The sequence below is a fragment of the Microcaecilia unicolor genome, chromosome 1 (genome assembly GCF_901765095.1).
Source record: "Microcaecilia unicolor chromosome 1, aMicUni1.1, whole genome shotgun sequence".
Taxonomy (NCBI): Eukaryota; Metazoa; Chordata; class Amphibia; order Gymnophiona; family Siphonopidae; genus Microcaecilia; species Microcaecilia unicolor.
Genome location: NC_044031.1, coordinates 97471370 through 97497045, shown reverse-complemented (window position 1 = coordinate 97497045; position 25676 = coordinate 97471370). Strand labels below are relative to the sequence as shown.

Sequence of the window (25676 nt, the reverse complement as noted above, 5' to 3'; positions counted from 1 at the left end):
GAGCCATAGTCATTTGTTAACAGTGACACCTAATGGTTAGTTTTAGGGTCCATGATTACAACATTTCCAAAGAATCCCTTGTGCCTGGCTTCTTTGTTGAGGGCCATCATTGCAACACCCCAACCATTAGAACAACCCATGGGTAGCTGCAAAACCAAATTAGATGAAAATACAAAGAACTAAGGAACCTTCTATGTAAAAAAAAAAAAAAAAAAAAACCACCACAAAACAAAAAAACAGATTGGCTTCATAAACAGAACTGAATTATGTCTATAATTCATATCATAAGGCTCACAATCAACTCCATAATGTTTAATATACTTTACATCAATAAACTCTGTATAACAAATAAGGACACGCATACTCTGAGGTAGAAGCTTCACTCTTAAGTCTGTAATTCAGAAAGGGCATAAGACCCTGAAGAGCTGATTCAAGTCAATCTCTATGGTAATTAGGGTTTAGCTCACAAGTTAAAAGAGAATGTAAAATCTTCAACAAATTATAGATAGTGAATCATTCTTTGTGATCCTGTAGAAGTTTGGTGTCTGTGCAATTAAAAAGTAACCACTTGTACTGAGAGACCAGCAGTCTTTGCCCATCTATACTATCAGAGAAGAATTGTTACATTTGTATTTGCGGGGCAGGGGAGACCTGATTTACATGGTAAAATTATGTATCATACCTGATAATTTTCTTTCCATTAATCATAGCAGATCAATCACTGGTGGGTTGTGTCCAGCTACCAGCAGGTGGAGATAGAGAGCACTCTTTTGCCTCTCTATATGTGATCATGTGCTACCAGGAAATCCTCAGTATAGTCGATATCAAAGCTCCATCCGCAGGAATCACCAAACAGAGAATTACACCCACAAAGGGACACTCCGCCACCCAACCACCGCCGAAGTGGTGGGGGCACCCACACCCGCCGACGCGGGAGGAACTGGCATGTCCTGCTACCGCAACCGTGGGAGGAGCTGGCTTAACCCATCACCGCCAAAGCGAGAGGGAAACAAAGCTACCCTACTACCGCACGAAGCGGGAGGGAGCACTGGCATAATTTAGTTATGAATCCAACCACCGTCGAAACGGGGGGAAAGAAGCAGCAGCTCACTGTAACACAAAGTCGTCCCAACTCCAGGGAAATCCAAGTGGAAGAACTTGAACTCGAAGTCCTCCTGAACAGGAACTGAAGTCTAAACTTGAACCTGAAATATAACTGAACTAGAACAAACAGTACAGATATCTGGGAGGGATTATGGATTGATCTGCTATGATTAATGGAAAGAAAATTATCAGGTATGATACATAATTTTACCTTCCATATCATCAAGCAGATCAATCCATAGACTGGTGGGATGTACCCAAGCAGTACTCATCCAGGGCGTGACATGGAAATCCCAGAACGCAACACTGAAGCTCCAAATTGGGCCTCGGCCCGTGCTCCACGTCCAAGCGATAATGCCGTGAGAAGGTATGAGCCGACGCCCAAGTCGCCGATCTGCAAATCTCCTCCAAGGAAACAAAACTGGACTCTGCCATCGAAGCCACCTGTGCTCTAGTAGAATGAGCCTTCAGCTGGATAGGCGGCACCTTCCCTGCGGCCACATAAGCCGCCGCAATTGTTTACTTGACCCAACGTGCCACGGTAGCTTTAGATGCCTGCAGACCCCTACGGGGGCCCGCGAACAGCACGAACAGGTGATCCAACTTCCGGAAATCGTTGGTCACTTCCAAGTATCTGGTGATAACTCGTCTAACATCCAGGCATCTGAGAGCACGATACTCCTCTGGATAATCCTCCCTACGGAAGGAGGGTGGACAAAGCTGCTGATTCACATGGAAGCGAGAAACAATCTTGGGCAGGAAGGAAGGCACTGGGCGAATAGACACTCCTGCCTCCGTGAACCACAGGAATGGCTCTCTACACGAGAGCGCCTGGAGCTCGGAAACTCTCCTGGCTGAAGCGATTGCCACCAAAAAGATCGCTTTCAACGTCAGGTCCTTCAGAGACAGCCGCGATAATGGCTCAAAGGGCAGCTTCTGCAAGGCCCGCAGCACCAGATTGAGATTCCACGTAGGCACTATCGAGTGCAGAGGAGGGCGTAAGTGATTAACCCCTTTGAGAAAATGCACCACATCTGGCTGAGAAGCCAGGGAAGCACCCTTCAGGCAACTCCTGAAGCAAGCTAGAGCCGTTAACTGGACCTTAAGAGAGCTGAGCAACAGGCCTTTCTCCAGACCTTCTTGCAGGAACGCCAATACTGAAGCAATTGGCGCCATGAAGGGTGACAGTGATCCTGCCTCGCACCATGATACAAAGGTATGCCATACCCTGGCGTACGTAGTAGAAGTAGAGCACTTCCGTGCTCTCAGCATAGTGGCGATGACCTTGTCCGAGAATCCCTTCTTCTTCAGTCGCTTTCGCTCAAGAGCCAGGCCGTAAGACCAAAGGGGGGGGGGGGGATCCTCTATCACCACAGGACCCTGATGTAAGAGGCCCCGCTCCGCTGGAAGCCGCAGAGGACTGTCTACGGAAAGCCGGATCAGGTCCGCATACCAAGGGCGTCTGGGCCACTCTGGACCCACCAGGACCACCCGGCCTGGGTGTTTCGCCACCCGGCCGAGAATTCTGCCCAGCATAGGCCAAAACAGGAACACGTAAAGAAGCTCCTGTACCGGCCACTGCTGGAGAAGAGCATCGACCCCCAGAGATAGAGGGTCCCATCCTCTGCTGAAGAACTGCGGCACTTGGCCGAGGTCGCTATCAGATCCAAGGTCGGCATGCCCCAGCGCTTCGTGATCTCCAAGAACACCTGAGCAGACAGTTGCCACTCTCCGGGATCCAAGGTATGGAGACTGAGAAAGTCCGCCTCGACATTCAGGACTCCCGCAATGTGAGCTGCCGACAGCTGCTCCAGATTCGCCTCTGCCCACTGGCATAACTTCATGGCCTCCCTGGCTAGGGGGGTGCTCCTGGTACCTCCCTGGCAATTGACATAGGCCACGGCCGTGGCATTGTCTGACAGGATTCGAACTGGCCTCAGTATCAGTACCTGAAGAAACGCTTGAAGCGCCAACCGAATGGCCCGAAGTTCCAAGAGGTTGATGGACCACTTCGCCTCCGCCGGCGACCATATCCCCTGCGCTGTCCTTCCCAGGCAATGGGCTCCCCAGCCCGTCAAGCAGGCATCCATCGTAACGACAATCCACTCCGGGGACTTGAGAAGCATACCGGCTGACAACTTGTCTGACATCAGCCACCAACTTAGGCCCCTTCTCACTGCCGGGTCCAGGGGAAGGCGAACTGCGTAATCCTCCGAAACCGGAGTCCAGCGCCGCAGAAGAGAGTGCTGTAGTGGCCTCATATGGGCCCTGGCCCAGGGCACTACCTCCATCGTGGCCGTCATGGAGCCCAACAGTTGAACATAATCCCAAGCCCGAGGAGCTGAGGAGGCTAGGAACCGGCCCACCTGGGCCTGAAGCTTGAGGCTCCGGTTGTCCGGCAGAAACATTCTACCCACTTGGGTGTCGAACCGAACACCCAGATACTTCAGGGACTGAGTCGGGCGCAGCTGACTTTTCTCCCGGTTGATGATCCATCCCAGGGAGCACAGAAGAGCAATGACCCTGTCCGTCGCTCTCCCACACTCCGCAAAGGAGGGAGCTCGAATCAGCCAGTTGTCCAGGTAGGGATGGACTTGCACTCCTTCCTTGCAGAGATAAGCCGCAATGACCACCATCACTTTGGAGAAGGTCCGCGGAGCTGTATTCAACCCAAACAGGAGGGCTCTGAACTGGAAGTGCCGGCCCAGCACTGCAAAGCACAGGAAGCGCTGATGAGGCGGCCAGATGGGAATGTGCACATAAGCTTCCTTGATGTCCAAGGATGCCAGGAATTCTCCTTCTTGTACCGCAGCAATCATAGAGCGGAGAGTCTCCATACGGAAATGCCATATTCGCAAGGCCCGATTGACTCCCTTGAGGTCGAGAATAGGCCGAGAAGAGCCTCCTTTCTTTGGCACCACAAAGTAAATGGAGTAACGTCCTGTGCCACGCTGCTCTACGGGCACTGGGACCACCGCCCCAAAGCGGAGCAAGTTGTCCAGAGTCTGCTGAACTGCTGCCACTTTGAGGGGAGACTTGCAGGGAGAGTTCACGAACCCGTCTCTCAGGGGCCGGCAGAACTCCAACTTGTAGCCGTCTCTGATGACTTCTAGAACCCAAGCATCTGAAGTTACCCTGGTCCACTCGCCCAGAAAAAAGGACAGCCTTCCTCCTATCTGCTCTGGGCCAGGGACCAGGGCCCCGTCATTGGGTACGAGACCCTGGGGGAGGACCGGAGGAAGAACCTCCTGAGCGGCAGTCTCTGCGAAAGGAATGCTGCTTCGGGGAGAACCTCTGCTTGAAGGAGGAGGAGGAGGAGCCCGACTTGCCCGGGCAATACCGACGGGCTTCTTGAAAACGGCCCTTAGAGGAACCAGGGCGAGCACTGCTGGCCCTTGCCTTGACCTCCGGCAACCTCTTGCCTTTAGAACTGCCGAGATCCGTCACAATCTTGTCCAGCTCATCCCCGAATAGCAGCTTGCCCTTAAAAGGCAACTTGGCTAAGCGGGATTTGGAGGCATGGTCAACTGACCAATGCTTAAGCCATAGCCATCGACGGGCAAAGACTGTCTGAGACATAACTTTAGCCGAGGCTCTCAAAACATCATACAGCAAGTCTGCCAAGTAAGCCAAGCCCAACTCCAGGACCGGCCAATCCGCCCTCAAGGAAGGATCCGAGGGGGAGGCCCGCTGCACCACCGTCAGGCATGCCCTGGCCACATAGGAGCCACAAGCCGGAGGCCGCTTCAAAGGCTAACTTTAAGGCCGCTTCCAATTTCCTGTCCTGTGAATCCTTAAGAGCAGAGCCACCTTCCACCGGCAAAGCCGTCTTTGTTCTCATAGCAGTGATTAGAGAGTCCACTGCCGGCCAGCGCAAGGCCTCCTGTTCACCCTCTGGCAGAGGGTACAGACTAGTCATGGCCCTGGCTACCTTGAGGCTCGCCTCAGGAGAATCCCATTGAGCCGAAATTAGAGTTTTCATGGCTTCATGGATGTGAAATGTCCTGGAAGGGCGCTTGGTTCCCAACATAATAGCGGAACCCGCCGAGGCTGAAGGAGGGCCTTCCTCCGGAGAGGAAATACTCAAGATGCTCATAGCCTGAACTAATAGGTTAGGCAATTCCTCTGAGCGAAAAAGCTGTGCTGCAAAGGGGTCATCTCCCCCCCATCAGGGCGAGGATCAGCCTCCTCCAAAGAATCCCCAAGGGACCTTTGGGAGAACTCAGAAACGCTGCCCTCATCTACAAGGTCCCCCTGCTCCGGAAGGCACATGTGACGGCCCGTCTGAAGTTTGCCAGTGAACACCTGGATGATGCCGAGAGTGATTGGGAGAAGGTGCTGTGGTCAGATGAGACAAAAATTGAGCTCTTTGGCATGAACTCAACTCGCCGTGTTTGGAGGAAGAGAAATGCTGCCTATGACCCAAAGAACACCGTCCCCACTGTCAAGCATGGAGGTGGAAATGTTATGTTTTGGGGGTGTTTCTCTGCTAAGGGCACAGGACTACTTCACCGCATCAATGGGAGAATGGATGGGGCCATGTACCGTACAATTCTGAGTGACAACCTCCTTCCCTCCGCCAGGGCCTTAAAAATGGGTCGTGGCTGGGTCTTCCAGCACGACAATGACCCAAAACATACAGCCAAGGCAACAAAGGAGTGGCTCAGGAAGAAGCACATTAGGGTCATGGAGTGGCCTAGCCAGTCACCAGACCTTAATCCCATTGAAAACTTATGGAGGGAGCTGAAGATGCGAGTTGCCAAGCGACAGCCCAGAACTCTTAATGATTTAGAGATGATCTGCAAAGAGGAGTGGACCAAAATTCCTCCTGACATGTGTGCAAACCTCATCATCAACTACAGAAGACGTCTGACCGCTGTGCTTGCCAACAAGGGTTTTGCCACCAAGTATTAGGTCTTGTTTGCCAGAGGGATTAAATACTTATTTCCCTCTGCAGAATGCAAATAAATTCATATACTTTCCACAATGTGATTTTCCGGATTTAATTTGTGATGTGCTATCTCTCACTGTTACCAATAACCTACCCTTCAATTATGGGCTGCTCATGTCTTTGTCAGTGGGCAAACTTACAAAATCAGCAAGGGATCAAATACTTATTTCCCCCACTGTACATCAGAGGAGACAGAGACCCCCAAGACCTGAAGATCCACCCGAGGGCGCTTGATCAGGGAAGCCTCTTCCCCCATATCTGACAGGGGAGCAGGAGCAGCGTTTTGTAGTTGAAAGGCTTGATGCAGCAACAAAATAAACCCTGGAGAGAAACCCCTGTTTGTGCACTTCTGCAACCTGGGCCAAAGCCCTAGAGGAACTCTGAACCTCCACTCCATAGAGCGGGGGAGAGGCGTGCTGCGCATCCAAAATGGCGTCCGGCGCGTCACTCCGTGAAGAAGCTGCGAGGAAAGCATGGCGCTTAAACTTCACCATCTTCTTACCGCCGCCCAACTCAAATGCGGCCATACCAGAGGCCGTCCGAGCTGCACGGGCGGCCGAAGTCAAAAGGGCGGACATCGGGGGATGGGCGCCTAAGGCAGGAAAGGCCGCCGAAGCCCCAGCGGAGGAAAAACCGGCTAAATCAGCAAAGTGCGAAAGGGTGCCCAAAAAGGGCTTCTCTGCCTCCGATCCCCACTAGCCGCGCGATCTCAGTCCGAGGAGCGCTTTTTCGCGCCCTTACCATCCGACGCCCTGATCCACGAGGGAAACGTTCGGGGAACCCCCTGCCCGCTAGGAAAAGGTAAAATTACCTGCTTTTTGCTCCAAGCTGCAACGAATTGTGTCCCAGTGAGCAGCTGTAATAAAATCTTTTCTGCTTCAAGATTGTTATGTTTTTTGGGGTTTTTTTAACGGAGCCAGCGGGAGGGGGGAGAAAAGGAGGGACCTGGCACCACCAGGTTTGCACTTGCTCACGAAGAGCCCTCAACCCCAGGTACTCAACAAAGCCTAAGTAAATAGGCGTGGAGACCAAGCCACAGCTGCTGCGTGTGACCACACACCTGCTAGATAGAGAGAATACTGGGGATTTCCTGGTAGCACATGACCACATATAGAGAGGCAAAAGATTGCTCTCTATCTCCACCTGCTAGTAGATGGACACAACCCACCAGTCTATGGATTGATCTGCTTGATGATATGGAAATTTTATTACTAATATGACAGCTATGTGGCTGCACTGCTAATAGATTTCTGATCAATCTTACACCACAGAGAAAAATATTCAGTTTATATATGATTTTATAAGCAGAAATTTTACTTTCTACACTCACCTGTACCATTCTTTTAAAACCACTCACAAATGGCCAGGATGTTGGTTCAGGAAAAGTAATTTTCTTACTTTTTATTAATTGGTATATGCAAATTTCTATAGTGGACAAATAGAAATGGGCTACAGTTCAGAATGACATGAAGAGGAAGGAAGAGAGAGAAGTACAACTAACCTGTGAGGTATTCACAGAGGAATTACTATTTGCTTTCTGCTGCTGAATTTGTGCAAGCTGCTGTTTCTGCATTAAAGCCAGTTGCTGCTGATGCTGCTGGTACTGTTCAACTGTAAATGCTGAACGTAAGCATAAAGGAGAAAAAAAAACATCTTATCAAAATCTGCAGACCCTATAAACAGCTTACTATATATGCCATGTTTTGATAGTTGGTAGTCCCTGCCAGAATTCTACTTGGATTGCAAGAAACCTCACCCAAAGACCAGTACCATTCTTAGATACCACTGCAGTAAAATATTCATTATAGTAAAATAGGTACCATTCTATACAATCCCATCAATTGACAGCAACTTTTACAAACTAGTCACAGATACACTATTTTTGTTCAATTAAAAAAAAACTATCATTTTTAAAGCTATCACTTTTATTGGTTGATCAGTATATAAAAGCATGATCCCAAACTGAAGTTACATTATACTTCCAACTTATTTGTTAAACCTTATTTGTACGTATCAGAGGACTAACATGGCAAAAAATACTTTTATTCTCCAAATTTTGATAACAATAACTTTACACTTTCATAACATCACAACTAAAGGTTTACGATCACTTGTGGGCTGACTATTGCCCCATGTAAGCCGCATTGAGCCTGCCATGAGTGGGAAAGCACGGGGTACAAATGTAACAAAAAAAACCAAAACTATCAACACAGAATCTCTTGACAAACCTTTGGCTTCCAAAAGTAAATACATGAAAATAATTTCTGGACGGTAAAAATGCCACGATTGTTTCTGCTATAACTGATCCCATAAAATTATACAGAAAAATATTACACCTCTGTATTTTACCCACATATATATTTTCTGCACACTACTGCAGTACTGGATATAGTGCTTCAAAACATTTGTCGGTTACCTGAAAAAAAATATTCTAGCTAGTACAGTGGTATTATAAATTTCAATATTGTTGCTAATGAAATTTTTTTATGAAGATCACACTTAACAAAAAAGTGTTTAAATAGCTTTTGTGATGAAACTATAAATTACTGCAATGTCCTTAAACAACCCTCAACAAATGTTCACTGAATCTAAGAGCCAGCCCAAAAACATAGGAAGGGAAAATTAGGTTCTTACCTTGGTAATTTTCTTCCCTTTAGTCACAGCAGAGATATCCATTACGAATGGGTTGTGTCCACCTACCAGCAGGGGGAGATAGAGAACACTGAAAACCATAGTGCCTCTAGGACGGCTAGCTCCATCTGCCTCTCAGTATTTTGAAGCTAACAAAGCAGTGTTAAACTGCAAAGTAGCATAACATGAACTTTCCTCACAGCGAACAAACGCCACAGATCAGGAGCAATAACACAAAGGAGGGACGAACTTAACCTCCTGTAGTAGAACAGAAATCCTGAAGACTGTTTTCCAACTTCTTCCAATGAGGGAACATGTCTGCAGGAAAAACTGAACACAAAACAGAGTCAATCAGGGAGGAATCATGGATTCATCTGCTGTGACTAAAGGAAAAAAAATTACCAAGGTAAGGACCTAATTTTCCCTTCCTTGTCATCAGCAGCAGATGAATCCATTACGAATGGGATGTATCAAAGCAATCCCTAGATAGGGCAGGAACAAGCCACACCACGCACAAGCACTTGCGCTCGAAAAAGCGCATCCCTCCTGGCAGCCACATCCAGCCTGTAATGACGGGCAAAAGAGAGCTTAGAAGCCCAAGTAGCCGCACTACATATCTCTTGAAGAGAGAGTGCTCCCGTCTCAGCCCAAGAGGAGGAAATCGCTCTTGTGGAATGTGCCTTAAAGGCATCAGGCGGAGGCCAGCCAGATAGCAGATATGCAGAAAAATGGCTTCCTTAAGCCAACAGGCTATAGACACTGGAGACCCTCTGCGAGGACCTGACAACAATACAAAAAGGTGATCAGAGGTCCTGAAAGCATTTGACATCTGCAGATACTGCAACAGAGCCCTGCGCACATCCAGAAGGTGCAACTGCCCAAAAGATTCCGGAAACTCCTCCCTAGTAAAAGAGGGCAGAAAAATAGGCTGGTTTAGGTGAAATGCTGAAACCACCTTAGGCAGGAAGGAAAGCACAGTACATACCGTTACTCCGGACTCTGAGAATTGCAGAAATGGGTCTCGACAGGACAGCGCCTGGAGCTCAGACACAGGGTATGATACATACCTGTAGCAGTTGTTCTCCGAGGACAGCAGGCTGATTGTTCTCACGACTGGGTGACGTCCGCGGCAGCCCCCACCAACCGGAAAGAAGCTTCGCGGGACGGTCGGCACGCAGGGCACGCCCACCGCGCATGCGCGGCCGTCTACCCGCCCGTGCGCGACCGCTCCCGCCAGTTGAATGACTAGCAAAAAAGATGAAACACACAACTCCAAAGGGGAGGAGGGAGGGTAGGTGAGAACAATCAGCCTGCTGTCCTCGGAGAACAACTGCTACAGGTATGTATCATACCCTTTCTCCGAGGACAAGCAGGCTGCTTGTTCTCACGACTGGGGTATCCCTAGCTCTCAGGCTCACTCAAAACAAGAACCCAGGTCAATTGAACCTCGCAACGGCGAGGGTACAACAGAAATTGACCTACGAAGAACAACTAACTGAGAGTGCAGCCTGACCAGAATAAATTCGGGTCCTGGAGGGTGGAGTTGGATTTACACCCCAAACAGATTCTGCAGCACCGACTGCCCGAACCGACTGTCGCGTCGGGTATCCTGCTGGAGGCAGTAATGTGATGTGAATGTGTGGACAGATGACCACGTCGCAGCCTTGCAAATCTCTTCAATAGTGGCTGACTTCAAGTGGGCCACTGACGCTGCCATGGCTCTGACACTATGAGCCGTGACATGACCCTCAAGAGCCAGTCCAGCCTGGGCGTAAGTGAAGGAAATGCAATCTGCTAGCCAATTGGAGATGGTGCGTTTCCCGACAGCGACCCCTAGCCTGTTAGGGTCGAAAGAAATAAACAATTGGGCGGACTGTCTGTGGGGCTGTGTCCGCTCCAAGTAGAAGGCCAATGCTCTCTTGCAGTCCAATGTGTGCAACTGACGTTCAGCAGGGCGGGTATGCGGCCTGGGGAAGAATGTTGGCAAGACAATTGACTGGTTAAGATGGAACTCCGACACCACCTTCGGCAGGAACTTTGGGTGGGTGCGGAGCACTACTCTGTTGTGATGAAATTTGGTATATGGAGCATGAGCTACCAGGGCCTGAAGCTCACTGACCCTACGAGCTGAAGTAACTGCCACCAAGAAAATGACCTTCCAGGTCAAGTACTTCAGATGGCAGGTATTCAGTGGCTCAAAAGGAGGTTTCATCAGCTGGGTGAGGACGACGTTGAGATCCCATGACACTGTAGGAGGCTTGACAGGGGGCTTTGACAAAAGCAAGCCTCTCATGAATCGAACGACTAAAGGCTCTCCAGAGATGGCTTTACCTTCCACACGATAATGGTAAGCACTAATCGCACTAAGGTGATTCCTTACTGAGTTGGTCTTGAGGCCAGACTCTGATAAGTGCAGAAGGTATTCAAGCAGGTTCTGTGCAGGGCAAGAACGAGGTTCTAGGGCCTTGCTCTCACACCAAACGACAAACCTCCTCCACTTGAAAAAGTAACTCTTTTTAGTGGAATCCTTCCTAGAGGCAAGCAAGACCCGGGAGACACCCTCAGACAGACCCAACGCAGCGAAGTCTACGCCCTCAACATCCAGGCCGTGAGAGCCAGGGATTGAAGGTTGGGGTGCAGCAACGCTCCGTCGTTCTGCGAAATGAGAGTCGGAAAACACTCCAATCTCCATGGTTCTTCTGAGGACAACTCCAGAAGAAGAGGGAACCAGATCTGACGGGGCCAAAAGGGCGCTATCAGAATCATGGTGCCGCGGTCTTGCTTGAGCTTCAGTAAGGTCTTCCCCACCAAAGGTATGGGAGGATAAGCATACAGGAGGCCGGTCCCCCAATGAAGGAGAAAGGCATCTGACGCTAGTCTGCCGTGTGTCTGAAGTCTGGAACAGAACAGAGGCAGCTTGTGGTTGGTCTGAGAGGCGAAAAGGTCCACCGAGGGGGTGCCCCACTCTCGGAAGATCTTGCGTACCACTCTGGAATGGAGCGACCACTCGTGCGGTTGCATGACTCTGCTCAGTCTGTCGGCCAGACTGTTGTTTACGCCTGCCAGGTATGTGGCTTGGAGGAGCATGCCGAACCGGCACGCCCAACGCCACATCCCGACGGCTTCCTGACACAGGGGGCGAGATCCGGTGCCCCCCTGCTTGTTGACGTAATACATTGCAACCTGATTGTCTGTCCGAATTTGGATAATTTGGTAGGACAGCCGATCTCTGAAAGCCTTCAGTGCGTTCCAGATCGCTCGGAGCTCCAGGAGGTTGATCTGTAGATCCTTTTCCTGGCGGGACCACAGACCCTGGGTGTGAAGCCCATCGACGTGAGCTCCCCACCCCAGGCGAGATGCATCCGTCGTCAGCACTTTCGAGGGCTGCGGAATTTGGAATGGACGTCCCAGGGTCAAATTGGTCCGGATGGTCCACCAGAGCAGTGAAGTGCGGCAACTGGTGGAGAGGCGGATGACATCTTCTAGATTCCCGGTGGCTTGGAACCACTGGGAAGCTAGGGTCCATTGAGCAGATCTCATGTGAAGACGAGCCATGGGAGTCACATGAACTGTGGAGGCCATATGACCCAGAAGTCTCAACATCTGCCGAGCTGTGATCTGCTGAGACGCTCTGGTCTGCGAAGCCAGGGCCAAGAGATTGGTGGCCCTCGCTTCGGGAAGGTAGGCCTGAGCCGTCTGGGAATTCAGCAGCGCTCCTATGAATTCCAGAGACTGAGTTGGCTGGAGATGGGACTTTGGGTAATTTATCACAAACCCCAGCAGCTCCAGAAGTTGAATAGTGCACTGCATGGACCGGAGGGCTCCTGCCTCTGAGGTGTTCTTGACCAGCCAATCGTCGAGATATGGGAACACGTGCACTCCCAGCTTGCGTAGGAAGGCCGCTACCACCACGAGGCACTTGGTAAACACTCGTGGGGCAGAGGCGAGCCCAAAGGGCAGCACACAATACTGAAAGTGCCGTGTGCCCAGGCGGAATCTGAGATACTGTCTGTGAGCTGGCAGTATCGGTATGTGAGTATATGCGTCCTTTAAATCCAGGGAACATAGCCAATCGTTTTTCTGAATCATTGGCAGAAGGGTGCCCAAGGAAAGCATCCTGAACTTTTCTTTGACCAGGAATTTGTTCAGGCCTCTCAGGTCTAGGATGGGGCGCATCCCCCCTGTTTTCTTTTCCACAAGGAAGTACCTGGAATAGAATCCCTGCCCTTCCTGCCCGGGTGGTACGGGCTCGACCGCATTGGCGCTGAGAAGGGCGGAGAGTTCCTCTGCAAGTACCTGCTTGTGATGGGAGCTGAAAGACTGAGCTCCCGGGGGACAATTTGGAGGCAGGGAGGCCAAATTCAGGGCGTATCCGCACCGCACTATTTGGAGAACCCACTGGTCGGAGGTTATGAGAGGCCACCTTTGGTGAAAGAATTTTAACCTCCCTCCGACCGGCAGATCGTCCGGTACGGACACTTGTAGGGCGGCTATGTTCCCGTGGATCCAGTCAAAAGCCCGTCCCCGGCTTTTGCTGTGGAGGCGCAGGGGGCTGCTTAGGCGCACGCTGTTGACGAGAACGAGCGCGCTGGGGCTGTCCCTGTGCCTGACGAGGCCTTCGGGCCGGCTGGTTGTACCTACGCTTCGCAAAAGAATAGGGTGCAGCCTGCCGGGCCCGGGAAAAAACGTCCACCTGTGGAGGTGGATGCTGAAGGCGCCCGGTGGGAGAGCTTGTCGAGAGCGGTTTCCCGCTGATGCAGTTGGTCCACCATCTGCTCGACCTTCTCACCGAAAATGTTATCCCCCCGGCAAGGGACGTCAGCCAGTCTCTGCTGGGTGCGGTTGTCCAGGTCAGAGGCACGCAGCCATGAGAGCCTGCGCATCACTATACCTTGGGCCGCAGCACGAGATGCCACGTCACAGGTGTCAAAAATACCCCTGGACAGGAACTTTCTGCACGCCTTCAGCTGCCTGACCACCTCCTGATAAGGCCTGGACTGCTCCGGCGGGAGCTTCTCGACCAGGTCCGCCAGTTGTTGCACATAGGTCCGCATGTGAATGCTCATATAGAGCAGGTATGACTGGATGCGGGTCACGAGCATGGAGGATTGGTAGGCCTTTCTCCCAAACGAGTCCAGAGTGCGAGACTCCCGCCCCGGAGGCGCCGAGGCGGTATCCCTCGAACTCCGTGCCCTCTTGAGAGCAGAATCCACGACCGCTGAGTCATGGGGCAATTGGGGCCGCATGAGCTCTGGGTCAGAGTGGATCCTGTACTGGGACTCTGCTTTCTTGGGAATGGTGGGGTTAGTTAATGGTCGCACCCAGTTCCGAAGCAGTGTCTCCTTCAGGACATTGTGCAGCGGCACCGTGGAGGACTCTCTAGGTGGTGATGGATAGTCGAGGACCTCGAGCATCTCGGCCCTCGGCTCTTCCACAGAGACCACGGGGAAGGGAATGCTGATAGACATATCCCGCACAAAAGAGGCAAAGGAGAGACTCTCAGGAGGTGAGAGCTTCCTCTCCGGTGAAGGCGTGGGGTCCGAGGGAAGGCCCGTAGACTCCTCTGAGGAGAAATATCTAGGGTCCTCCTCTTCCCCCCACGAGTCCTCATCCTCGGTATCGGACATTAGCTCATGTAGCTGAGTCCTGTACCGGGCCCGGCTCGACGTCGAGGCACCGAGGTCTCGGTGTCGTCGAGCGGTGGACTCCCGCGCCGGCGGGGACGGAGCTCCCTCCATCGACGGGGACTCCACCTGCGTGGCAGTCGAGACCGGCACCGCAAGCGGCGGCGGTGTCGACAGCCCCGGCACCGGGCTAGAGCTCGCCGGCGCCACAGTCATCGGCGCCGGGGCACAGCCTGGCGCATCAGCCCTTCCAGGATCCCCGGAAGGATGGCTCTGAGGCACTCGTCCAGGCCCGCTGCCGGGAAAGGCGGTGGGGCCGGTAAGGGTGTCGGTGCCGGAAGCTGCTGGGAGCCAGGAGACGGCACCGAGGGGCCGGAACCCCGACGCGTCGGTACCTCCACAACCGACGGAGACCTCTCCTCTCGACGATGACGCTTCGGCGTCGACTCCTCTTCGGGATGCACCGAGGGCGTCCGGTGACGACGCTTCTTATCCTTTTTTCGATGCACGTCACCGGCGCCGGAGGGCATGGAGGAGGAGGAGGTCGATCCCCCTCGGTCTCGAGGCACCGGGTCAGACAGGGGTCGGTCCCGTGGCTCACGAGCTGAGGGAGTGACCGGGGCCGACTGCCCACGCGGCCTCTCAACCCCACTCTCACCGGCGGACCGGCGGACCAACGGGACCTGTTCTCCTGGGGTCGCTGCCATCGGTGCCGATGTCTCGGGCATCGATACCAGTACCGAAGAACCGGCCTTCGATACCGATGCCGTCGAGGTCGACGTCGAGGGGCCGGCGCAAGTTCCAAAAAGACGGTCCCGCAGAACTTGCCTCGCAACCTGAGTCCGTTTCCGGAGACCGAGACACAAAGCACACGACTTGAGATTGTGCTCCGGCCCGAGGCACTGGAGGCACCAAGCGTGGGTGTCGGTCTGCGAGATCGGCCGGCAGCAGCGACCACACTTTTTAAATCCACTCGGGACCTTCGAGGACATCGACGGAAAAATCGCGTCGGCGAAGTCAAAGTCGTCAATGGTGGCTAAAAACACACCACGAAAAGATAAACGACCGAGCGACCACTAGGCCGCAACGTGGCGTCCCCGCTGGAAGCGAGGGAAAAGGGGAGCGCGTGCTCCACACGCGCAGAGATTTTCTTTTTTTTTTTTTTAAACAAACAAGAAAAAGGAAAACCGAACGGTAATCCGAGCGAAGCGACGATCCGCGTAAACGCGGTCGAAAAATCCGGCGGCTGAAACAGAGAGAGTGGCAGAAGCACAACTCTCTCCAGTCGCGGAAAAAAAGGAACTGGCGGGAGCGGTCGCGCACGGGCGGGAAGACGGCCGTGCATGCGCGGTGGGCGTGCCCTGCGTGCCGACCGTCCCGCGAAGCTTCTTTCCGGTTGGTGGGGGCTGCCGCGGACGTCACCCAGTCGTGAGAACAAGCAGCCTGCTTGTCCTCGGAGAACCATCTCGCCGATGTAATGGCCACCAAAAAGACTGTCTTTAGAGTCACATCCTTCTCCAAAGCTCGCCTCAGCGGCTCGAAGGGCGAATACTGAAGAGCTTTTAATACTAGCCCCAGGTTCCAAGCTGGACAAGGGGCATGCACAGGAGGCCGCAGCCGAAACACCCCTCTAAGAAACCATGCAATGTCCTGATGCACAGCCAGGGAGAGGCCCGAGACCTTCCCCCGAAAACATGCCAACGCTGCCATTTGAACACGCAGGGAATTATAGGCCAAGCCTTTTTGTACACCATCCTGCAAAAAGTCAAGTATTGGCGAGACAGAAGCCCGCATGGGTGTGATCACTTTAGAAGCACACCAAGCCTCAAACTGGCGCCAGATCCGAGCATAGGCCACGGAAGTGGAATGCTTGCGGGCCTGCAAGAGAGTGGAGATGACCTTGTTAGAATAGCCCTTGTCTCTCAATTGCACCCTCTCAATAGCCATACCGTAAGACCAAAGCGGCATGGATCCTCCATGGTCACTGGGCCCTGCGTCAACAGGTTCGGTACCAGAGGTTTACGATCACTTGTGGGCTGACTATTGCCCCATGTAAGCCGCATTGAGCCTGCCATGAGTGGGAAAGCACGGGGTAGCCTCCACCAGCATCCGCCAGAGGGGAAGGGAGAAGGGGGTGCGTCACTCTCCGACAGGGAATTTACCCGTCTATGCTTAGCGTGCCTTAGGGGAATCCACGTCTGACATCAGCCCCGGGCCATCATCAGTCGGAGGGGGACCAGGTAGCAACACAGTATCAGACATCTGCGGCAGAACTCTTTTCAGCATGAAGGCTTTATGTAAAATAAGCACAAACTCGGGGGAGAAAAACTCACCCTGACCTCCCATCTCCGAATTAGGAGCTAGGGGGAATGGAGCTCCTCTGGTAGACTCGGCCCGAGGTGCCCCTCTGCTCTCAGATTCCTCCACAACAGCGGGGGTCGAGCCATTCAGCGCTTCCAAGTTGGTGCCCACTGCCAGCTCCATTGAGCAGGAAGAATCATCGCTCGCCATGCTCGTACTGGCTCTACCGTCTAAACAGCATGTTTTACAGAGCCCCGCTGCTGATCTGCGCTTGCCACAATGGGAACAGCGCTTAACTCCCTCAGCAGCCATCGCCGAAAAATGGCGAAATAAAATTCAAAATGGCGGCTTCACGCCAAAATCACCCCGATCGGAACGCCGTCCACGGGTCCTCCCCAGAGGAGCTGAGTACCGCTCTTAAGCTCCGATCATGCTGCACAGTCAGGAAAAGCCTCAGAAATAGCAGCACTGTCAAAGCGCAATTTTTTTTTTTTAACGCTGTGAGGAAAGTTGGAGGCAAACAGCTACAGAGGTACTCCGGAGGCAGAAGAGGGTGGGAAACGCAGGGAAAGGGCGAACCTATATGCCTGCATCCACACAGGGGGAAGGGTAAGGCAGGGAAAGGGCGAACCTATGTGCCTTTAAAGTGGGCTCCACTTAGCCATAACACCCCTGCTACAACTGGCAAAAGCACAGGAGCCACCCCAGGCAGAATCTTCAAGGAGCTGAACAAGCTGCGTCCAACCCTGCTGGGAGATAGAGAAATACTGAGAGGCAGATGGAGCTAGCCGTCCTAGAGGCACTATGGTTTTCAGTGTTCTCTATCTCCCCCTGCTGGTAGGTGGACAGAACCCATTCGTAATGGATTCATCTGCTACTGACAAGGAATAGCCTTCGAGGAGCCAAAAAGGTGCTCCTGTTGAACCTTCCCGTACCCGCTGAGTTCTCAGCTGCATTTTAAACAGAGAGAACAGGAGTTAGGCTGGTGGTCAGGTCCAAGAACTCAGTGCACCAAGAGTGCAAGTCCATGACAGAAATCTGTCCATTACCTTGAGCGTACTTTTTGAAGCCACTCAAGGTGTCCCGAGACATCAAAAAAAGAATTGTGGCTAAATTAAATTCCTTAGTCTTGAACTAACAAAAAGGGGAATAATTCAAATTGAGGTTGGGGCTAGAACTAACTAGCCTACCCACTTGCAAAAAAAAGAAAAGCAAAACTTGAATGGGTCACAAATGCTTGACATAAAAAGGAAAAATATATTAAATTGAAGAAAAATGAAGGAAAAAAAGGGGCAAAAATCATGAACACTGTAGCAGAACACAAAATGCATCCTTCCTGCTCTGTGGAAAAACGAAGGTACCCCATGCTCGTACATTGGGCAGGAAAGCATCAGTGCATGCGCAGTGGGATGCTACTAGAAGCTTCTACATTAATCACTAGTCAGCGTCCATGCCAGGCTCCGTTAGATGATATCACCCAGCTGCGAGAATAGAGAGGCCTGCTTGTCCTTGGAGAAAGTCAGTTTCTCTACCTCCTTCTGCTAGTAAGAAGGGGATACAACCCAATCATACAAGATAGTGCAAAGGATGTTAAGGAAACACGTTTTATAAAAGGTTCAGCACTCACAGAGTCTTTTATAGAATACTGGCATAGTTGTAACAGGGAGCCTTAGGTATTCATTTCCTCACCTAGACAAAATTGCTCTCTCTACTTATTAGGGTAACAGTACTTTGCATTTGCAGGAGTCAAACCTCTAGCAACATTTCAACATGGTCAAGCCCCAAAGCACACTCAACAGATTTTTAACTTTGTTATTTAAATATCCAAAAGACTAACCATGAACTGGACCCTGAACTTACTCTTATTTCATCTCCGAGCAAACAATAGAATTTTGCTGTGCATTCATGAAGAGATTTTCAACAAATCCAATATTAACACACACACAGGTTTTAATCATGTACAAGTGTTACTGTATTATCAATACATACACACAGAAGACATGGAGTCTGTGTTTATATAGTATTTATTTAACAGAATACTTCCTTTTAACACTGCAAAAATACCTTTATATCTGTACTTTTTTTTTTCTAGACACAACATTTAACAGACATCAAAAAGTGTCAAATCTTCAATAAAAGGAAAATTAGTTTTAGTAAAAATGTTCTTATAGCATACACATTGAGGCAGCAATTTTGTATTGTAATATTAAGTAATATAATGTAATACATAGTAACACAGTAGATGATAACAGAGAAAGACCTGTATGGTCCATCCAGTCTGCCCAACAAGATAAAACTAATATGTGCTACTTTATGTGTATACCTGACCTTGATTTGTATCTGCCGTTTTCAGGGCACAGACCATAGAAGTCTCCACAGCACTAGCCCTGCCTCCCAACCACTAGTCCCGCCTCCCACCACCGGCTCTGCCACCCAATCTCTGCTAAGCTCCTGAGGATCCATTCCTTCTGAACAGGATTCCTTTATGTTTATCCCACGCACTTTTGAATTCGGTTACCATTTTCATCTCCACCACCTCCTGCAGGAGGGCATTCCAAGTATCCACAACTCTCTCCGTGAAAAAATACTTCCTGACATTTTTCTTGAGCCTGCCCCCCTTCAATCTCATTTCATGTCCTCTAGTAATACCGCCTTCCCATCTCCGGAAAAGGTTCATTTGCGGATTAATACCTTTCAAATATTTGAATGTCTGTATCATATCACCCCTATCATCCGCAAATGAACCTTTTCCGGAGATGGGAAGGCGGTAGAACTAGAGGACATGAAATGAGATTGAAGGGGGGCAGGCTCAAGAAAAATGTCAGGAAGTATTTTTTCACAGAGAGAGTGGTGGATGCTTGGAATGCCCTCCCGCGGGAGGTGGTGGAGATGAAAACGGTAACGGAATTCAAACATGCGTGGGATAAACATAAAGGAATCCTGTTCAGAAGGAAGGGATCCTCAGGATCTTAGCGGAGATTGGGTGGCAGAGCCGGTGGTGGGAGGCAGGGCTGGTGGTTGGGAGGCGAGGATATTGCTGGGCAGACTTATATGGTCTGTCCCAGAGCCGGTGGTTGGGAGGCAGTGATAGTGCTGGGCAGACTTATACGGTCTGTGCCCTGAAAAAGACAGATACAAATCAAGGTAAGGTATACACAAAAAGTAGTACATATGAGTTATCTTGTTGGGCAGACTAGATGGACCGTGCAGGTCTTTTTATGCCGTCATCTACTTACAACATGGGGCTCATTTTCAAAGCACTTAGCCTTCCAAAGTTCCATAGAAACCTATGGAACTTTGGAAGGCTAAGTACTTTGAAAAAATATGCCTCAGTGTTACTATGTTAGTTATGAACAGACCTCAATTGCTTTAGTTTGAAAAAATACCTCTTGTACGTTATTAATTTGGGCCTCAAAAGTTAGCAAAGAATCTAATGTAAAACCCAACAATTTAGAAGTATAATCAACAGTCAAGCAATCATCATTATTCAAAGAGACGGCAATTTCTAAACCATAAAATTCTGTTTTTTGAATGATTCAAATGTAACAAATTTTGGCCCCCATTTCTACCTTACTGATAAAGGTCAAAATTTTATATTGCAGCCAAGTCATATTATTAGGTAAAGTCGTTAAAATAAAAACACTGTCTACACTAAGAGTATAGGTATTCTCCCCTGTCCATTTTGTAGCTGCATGGACTCACAAATACTACGTACATTGTCTAGGTACTCGCAAAATTTCAAAACAAACTCATGTGCATACTTTCAATTTATTCCTCATATTTATAGCTCACTGAAATACTTGGATACCAATATGAAAGAATTGCTATAAAAGAATTACTATAAAATAAATTAAAAAAAAAAAAAATCAAACATAAGCCAAATAGCGAAGATAGCTGATTATTCTCACAACTGGGTCAACGATCTGCGTCGGCCCGGGAATCGGCATAACAGAGCAAAAAATAAAAGCCAGAGCCTTCTGGCGCGCATGCGCTGACTGATTTCCCGCCTGTCACACGACCGCGCTCCTCAGTTAAGTGTTAAAGCAAAAAAAAATAAACTCCAAGGGGAGGTAGGTGGGAATGTGAGAATAATCAGCCTGCTGTCCTCAGAGAATACTTGCTGCAGTTAATATCTTTGCTTTCTCCGAGGACAAGCAGGCTGGATTATACTCACAACTGGGGTGTCCCTAGCATCCAGGATCATGCAAAACAAACATTGGTCAATTGGGCCTCGCAACGGCGAGGAGAAAACACAGATTAACCTGAAACTATATACAACTAGCTGAGTGTGCAACCTGGAACAGAATAAAACGGGCCTAGGTGGGCGGAGGTGGATTCTAAACCCCAAACAGATTCTGCAGCACTAACTGCCCAAACCGACTGTCGTGTCAGGTATCCTGCTCAAGGCAGTAGTGTGATGTGAATGTGTGGACTGAAGACCACGTCGCAGCTTTGCAAATCTCTTCAATGCTAAGTGAGCCACCGACGTAGCCATGGCTCCAACATTACTAGTCTTGACAAGGCCCTCCAGAGGCAGTCCAGGTTGGGCACAAGTGAAGAATATGCAATCTGCTAGCCAACTGGAGATTGTGTGTTTTCCAATAGCGACTCCCCTCCTGTTGGGTTCAAAAGCCATGAGCAACTGGGCGGACTGTCTGAAGGGCTTCGCTCACTCCACATAAAAGGCCAATGCTCTCTTGCAGTCCAAGGTGTGCAAGCTGCTTTTGCCAGGGTGGGCATGAGGATGGGGAAAGAATGTTGGCAAGACGACTGACTGGTTCAAATGGAACTCCAACACCACCTTTGGCAGGAACTTAGGGTGCGTGCGGAGGACTACTCTGTTGTGATGAAACTTAGTATAAGGTGCATCCACTACTAGGGCCTGAAATTCACTGACCCTACGAGCTGAAGTAACAGCCACCAAGAAAATGATCTTCCAGGTCAAGTACTTCAGATAGCAGGAATTCAGTGGCTCAAAAGGAGCTTTCATCAGCTGGATGAGAACGACGTTGAGATCCCATGACACTGGAGGAGGTCTGAGATGGGGCTTTGACAAAAGCAAACCTCTCATGAAGCGAACAACTAAAGGCTGTCCAGAGATAGGCTTACCTTCTACACGCTGATGAAAAGCACTAATTGCACTGAGGTGAACCCTTACAGAGTTGGTCTTGAGACCAGACTCTGGTAAGTGTAGAAGGTATTCAAGCAGGGTCTGTGTAGGATAAGAGAGAGGATCTAGGGCCTTGCTGTCACACCAGACAGCAAACCTCTTCCATTTAAAAGAATAACACCTCTCAGTGGAATATTTCCTGGAAGCAAGCAAGACCAGGGGACACCCTCAGAGAGACCCAAGGAAACAAATTCTATGCTCTCAACATCCAGGTCGTGAGAGCCAAAGACTGGAGGTTGGGATGTAGAAGCGATCCCTCGTTCTGAGTAATGAGAGTTGGAAAACACTCCGATCTCCACAGTTTCTCAGAGAACTCCAGAAGAAGAGGGAACTAAATCTGACACAGCCAGTAGGGTGCAATCAGGATCATGGTTCCGCAGTTTTGCTTGAGTTTCAGCAGTCTTCCCTACTAGAGGTATGGGAGGATATACATACAGAAGGCCTGTTCCCTAATGTAGCAGAAAGGCATCTAATGCTAGTCTGTTGTGGGCCTGAAGCCTGGAACAGAACTGAGGGACCTTGTGATTGATTTGAGTGGCAAAAAGATCCACAGAGGGGGTGCCCAACACTCGGAAGATCTTGCGGGCTATGCCCATATTCAGCGACCACTTGTGAGGTTGCATTACCCTGCTCAGCCTTTCAGTCAGACTGTTTATGCCTGCCAGTTGCAGTGACGGCGTGCCCAAAACCACAACTGGAAGGCTTCCTGACACAGAGGGCGAGATCTGGTGCCCCCCTGCTTGTTGGTGTAGTACATCACAACCTGATTGTCTGTTTTGAATCAAGATAATTTGGTTGGACAGCCGATCTCTGAAAGCCTTCAGAGTGTTCCAGATCGCTCGAAGCTCCAGGAGATTGATCTAAAGACCTGTTTCCTGGAAGGACCAGGCTCCCTCAGTGTGAAGCCCATCTACATGAGCTCCCCACCCCAGGAGGGAATGCATCTGTCATCAGCACTTTCTGCGGTAGAGAAAGTTGGAATGATTATCCCATGGTCAAATTGGGCCAGATTGTCCACCACTGAAGAGAGTTGCGAACGTCTGTGGACAGTTGGATAACATCCTCCAGATTCCCCGCAGCTTGATACCACTGGGAGGCTAGGGTCCATTGAGTGGATCTCATACGTAGATGTGCCATGGGTGTTACATGAATTGTGGAGGCCATGTTCCCCAACATCTGCCGAGCTGTGACTTGCTGAGATGCTCGAACTGTGGACACCAGGGACAGAAGGTTGTCTGCCCATGTCTCGGGGAGATAAGCTTGAGCTGTCTTCGTGTCCAATAGTGCTCCAATGAACTCCAATTTCTGAGCAGGGGTGAGATGGGACTTGGTGTAATTTATTACGAACCCTAGTATCTCTAGCACCTGAATAGTCATTTGCATGGACTCCTGAGTACCGTCCTCTGAGGTGCTCTGCACCAGCCAATCGTTGCGATAAGGGAACATATGCACTTCCAGCCTGCATAGCGACACTGCAACTACTGCTAGGCACTTTGTAAACACTCTGGGCGCGGACGCCAGGCCAAAGGGCAGTAAGCAGTACTGAAAGTGCTGCATTCCCAGCTGAAACCGAAGGTACTTCCCGTGAGTTGGGAGTATCAGAATGTGTGTGTAAGCATCCTTTAAATCCAGACAGCATAGCCAATCGTTTTCCTGAATCATAGGAAGAAGGGTGCCCAGGGAAACCATCCTGAACTTTTCTCAGACTAGGAATTTGTTCAGGGCCCTTAGGGCTAGGATGGGACACATCCCCCCTGTTTTCTTTTGCACAAGGAAGTACCTGGAATAGAATCCCAGCCCTTCTTCCCCTGGTGGAACGAGTTCAACCACATGGGCCTGTAGAAGGACGGAGAATTCCTCTGCAAGTACCTGCCTGTGCTGGGAGCTATATGAATGAGTTCCCAGTGGCCAATTTGGAGGTCTGGATTCCAGATTGAGTGTGTATCCTAATCAGGCTATTTGAAGAACCCACCGGCCAGAGGTTAAGAGAGGCTACCTTTGGTGAAAAAACATTAACTTTCCTCCAACCAGCAAGTTGCCCAGTACGGACACTTTTACTGTGGCTATACTTTGCTTGACCCAGTCAGAAGCCCGTCCCTTGCTTTTGCTGAGGAGCTGCAGGGGCCTTAGGCACACGCAGTTGATGAGAAAGAGCGCACTGGGGCTGAGCCTGAGTAGGCTGTCGAGATGCCGGAGTGTACCTACGCCTAGCATAGTGAGCACTCCGTGGCCCCCCCAAAAACCTCCTAGATGAGGAGGATGTATCAGAAGGCGCACGGCGGGAGAGAAAAGCCATAGTATCCGTGTGCTTCTGGATCTGGTCGACCAGGTCTTCCCACCTTCTCTCCGAAAAGGTTATCCCCCCAGCAAGGTACATCCGCAATCCTCAAACCACCTGGCAAAAAGGCTAAGCCTGCTCTGGAGGGAGGGCATCAACCAAGGTAGACAGTTGCCTCACCTAGTTCCACAAGTGAACGCTCATGAACAGCTGGTAAGACTGGATACGGGCAGCGAGCATAGTGGCCTGAGACATCTTCCTCCCAAAAGAATCCAAGGTCCTAGCTGCTCTGCCTGGGGGTGCCGAGGAATAGTCTCTAGTACTCTTGACTCTCTTGAGGGTGGAGTCCACCACCATAGAGTTGTGGGTTAACTGAGACCTAATCAACCCTTGTTCACCGTTGATCCAATACTAGGAATCAGTCTTTTTTGGGATCACACGACCAGACAGAGGGAACGAACGACCAGTTTCACATAAGGACTTCCCAGAGTACCTTATGCAAAGGAGCCATTACTTCCTCCTTAGGTGGAGAGACGTAGTCCAGGACCTCGAGCATCTCAGCCCTGGGATCATCCTCCACTTCTACAAGGAATGGAATGGCCTCAGTCATTTCCCGTACAAATGATGAAAATGAGAGGCTCTCAGGAGGAGACAGTCTCTTTTCAGGCGGAGGGAAAGTTTCAGAGGGAATCCCTAGAAATCAAACAAAATAAAACATGGAAAAGAAAATAAGATGATACCTTTTTTTATTGAACATAACTTAATACATTTCTTGATTAGCTTTCGAAGGTTGCCCTTCTTTGTCAGATCGGAAATAAGCAAATGTGCTAGCTGACAGTGTATATAAGTGAAAACATTCAAGCATTACTATTACAGTCTGACAGGGTGGGAGGATGGGGGTGGGTAGGAGGTATGCATGGGGAATCCCAAAATACTCAGAGGAAAAGTACCTGGGATCTTCCTCTCACTCCCACGAGCGTTACTCCTCAGTATCGGAAAACACTTTCCTCAGGGACCTCCGAGACTGAGCCTGCCTCGACACCGAGGACCGACGTCATCGATAATGATGTTGAGGGGCCGACGCCCACATGGACTGCGATGAAGCTTCCTCAATCGACGTCGATGGGGAATCGACCTGGGTGGCAGCGGACACCAGAGCCACAAGCGGCACTGAGGTCAGGAACCTGCGCCACACACAGCTGCAGAAGGTGGCACAGCAGGCGCAAGCACCTCCAATGCCGAAGCACACTGGCACAGCAGTTCTTCCAGAAGCTCTGGAATTAAGGCCTGGATGAGCTCGTTGAAAGCTGCCATTGGAGGAAGCTGGGGGGCCAGTGGAGCAGTCGGTGGCAGAATCAGTTGAATCTCAGGAGCAGGAACCTGACTGCAAAGAGGCCGACACATCGGCATCTCCTGTATGGTGGGGGAGTGGTCATCCCGGCACCGACGCTTCTCAGGTGCCAAATCCTTAAACGCCCCGGAGCTCCCAGCACCATGTGTCGAGGGGGAACGGTGACGGTGCTTCTTTGCCTTCGCTTGATGCCCGTCACCGAGGCTCCTTGGTGCTGACGAGGATGTCGTTGAATCTTCACATCGCCTTGGGGTCAGGTCTGACGA

At 50.6% G+C, this 25676-nt stretch overlaps 1 protein-coding gene across 3 annotated transcripts in view; it reads right to left on the bottom strand.

Annotated features, from left to right (window-relative positions):
- Positions 1-25676, bottom strand: part of EPC1 (enhancer of polycomb homolog 1) — a 396583-nt gene that overhangs the window by 29589 nt on the left and 341318 nt on the right. For all 3 annotated transcript variants that reach the window (XM_030199118.1, XM_030199129.1, XM_030199110.1), the window contains one exon: positions 7557-7675. In XM_030199118.1, coding sequence (XP_030054978.1) covers positions 7557-7675 — 119 coding nt within the window. The remainder of the gene's footprint in view (positions 1-7556; positions 7676-25676) is intronic.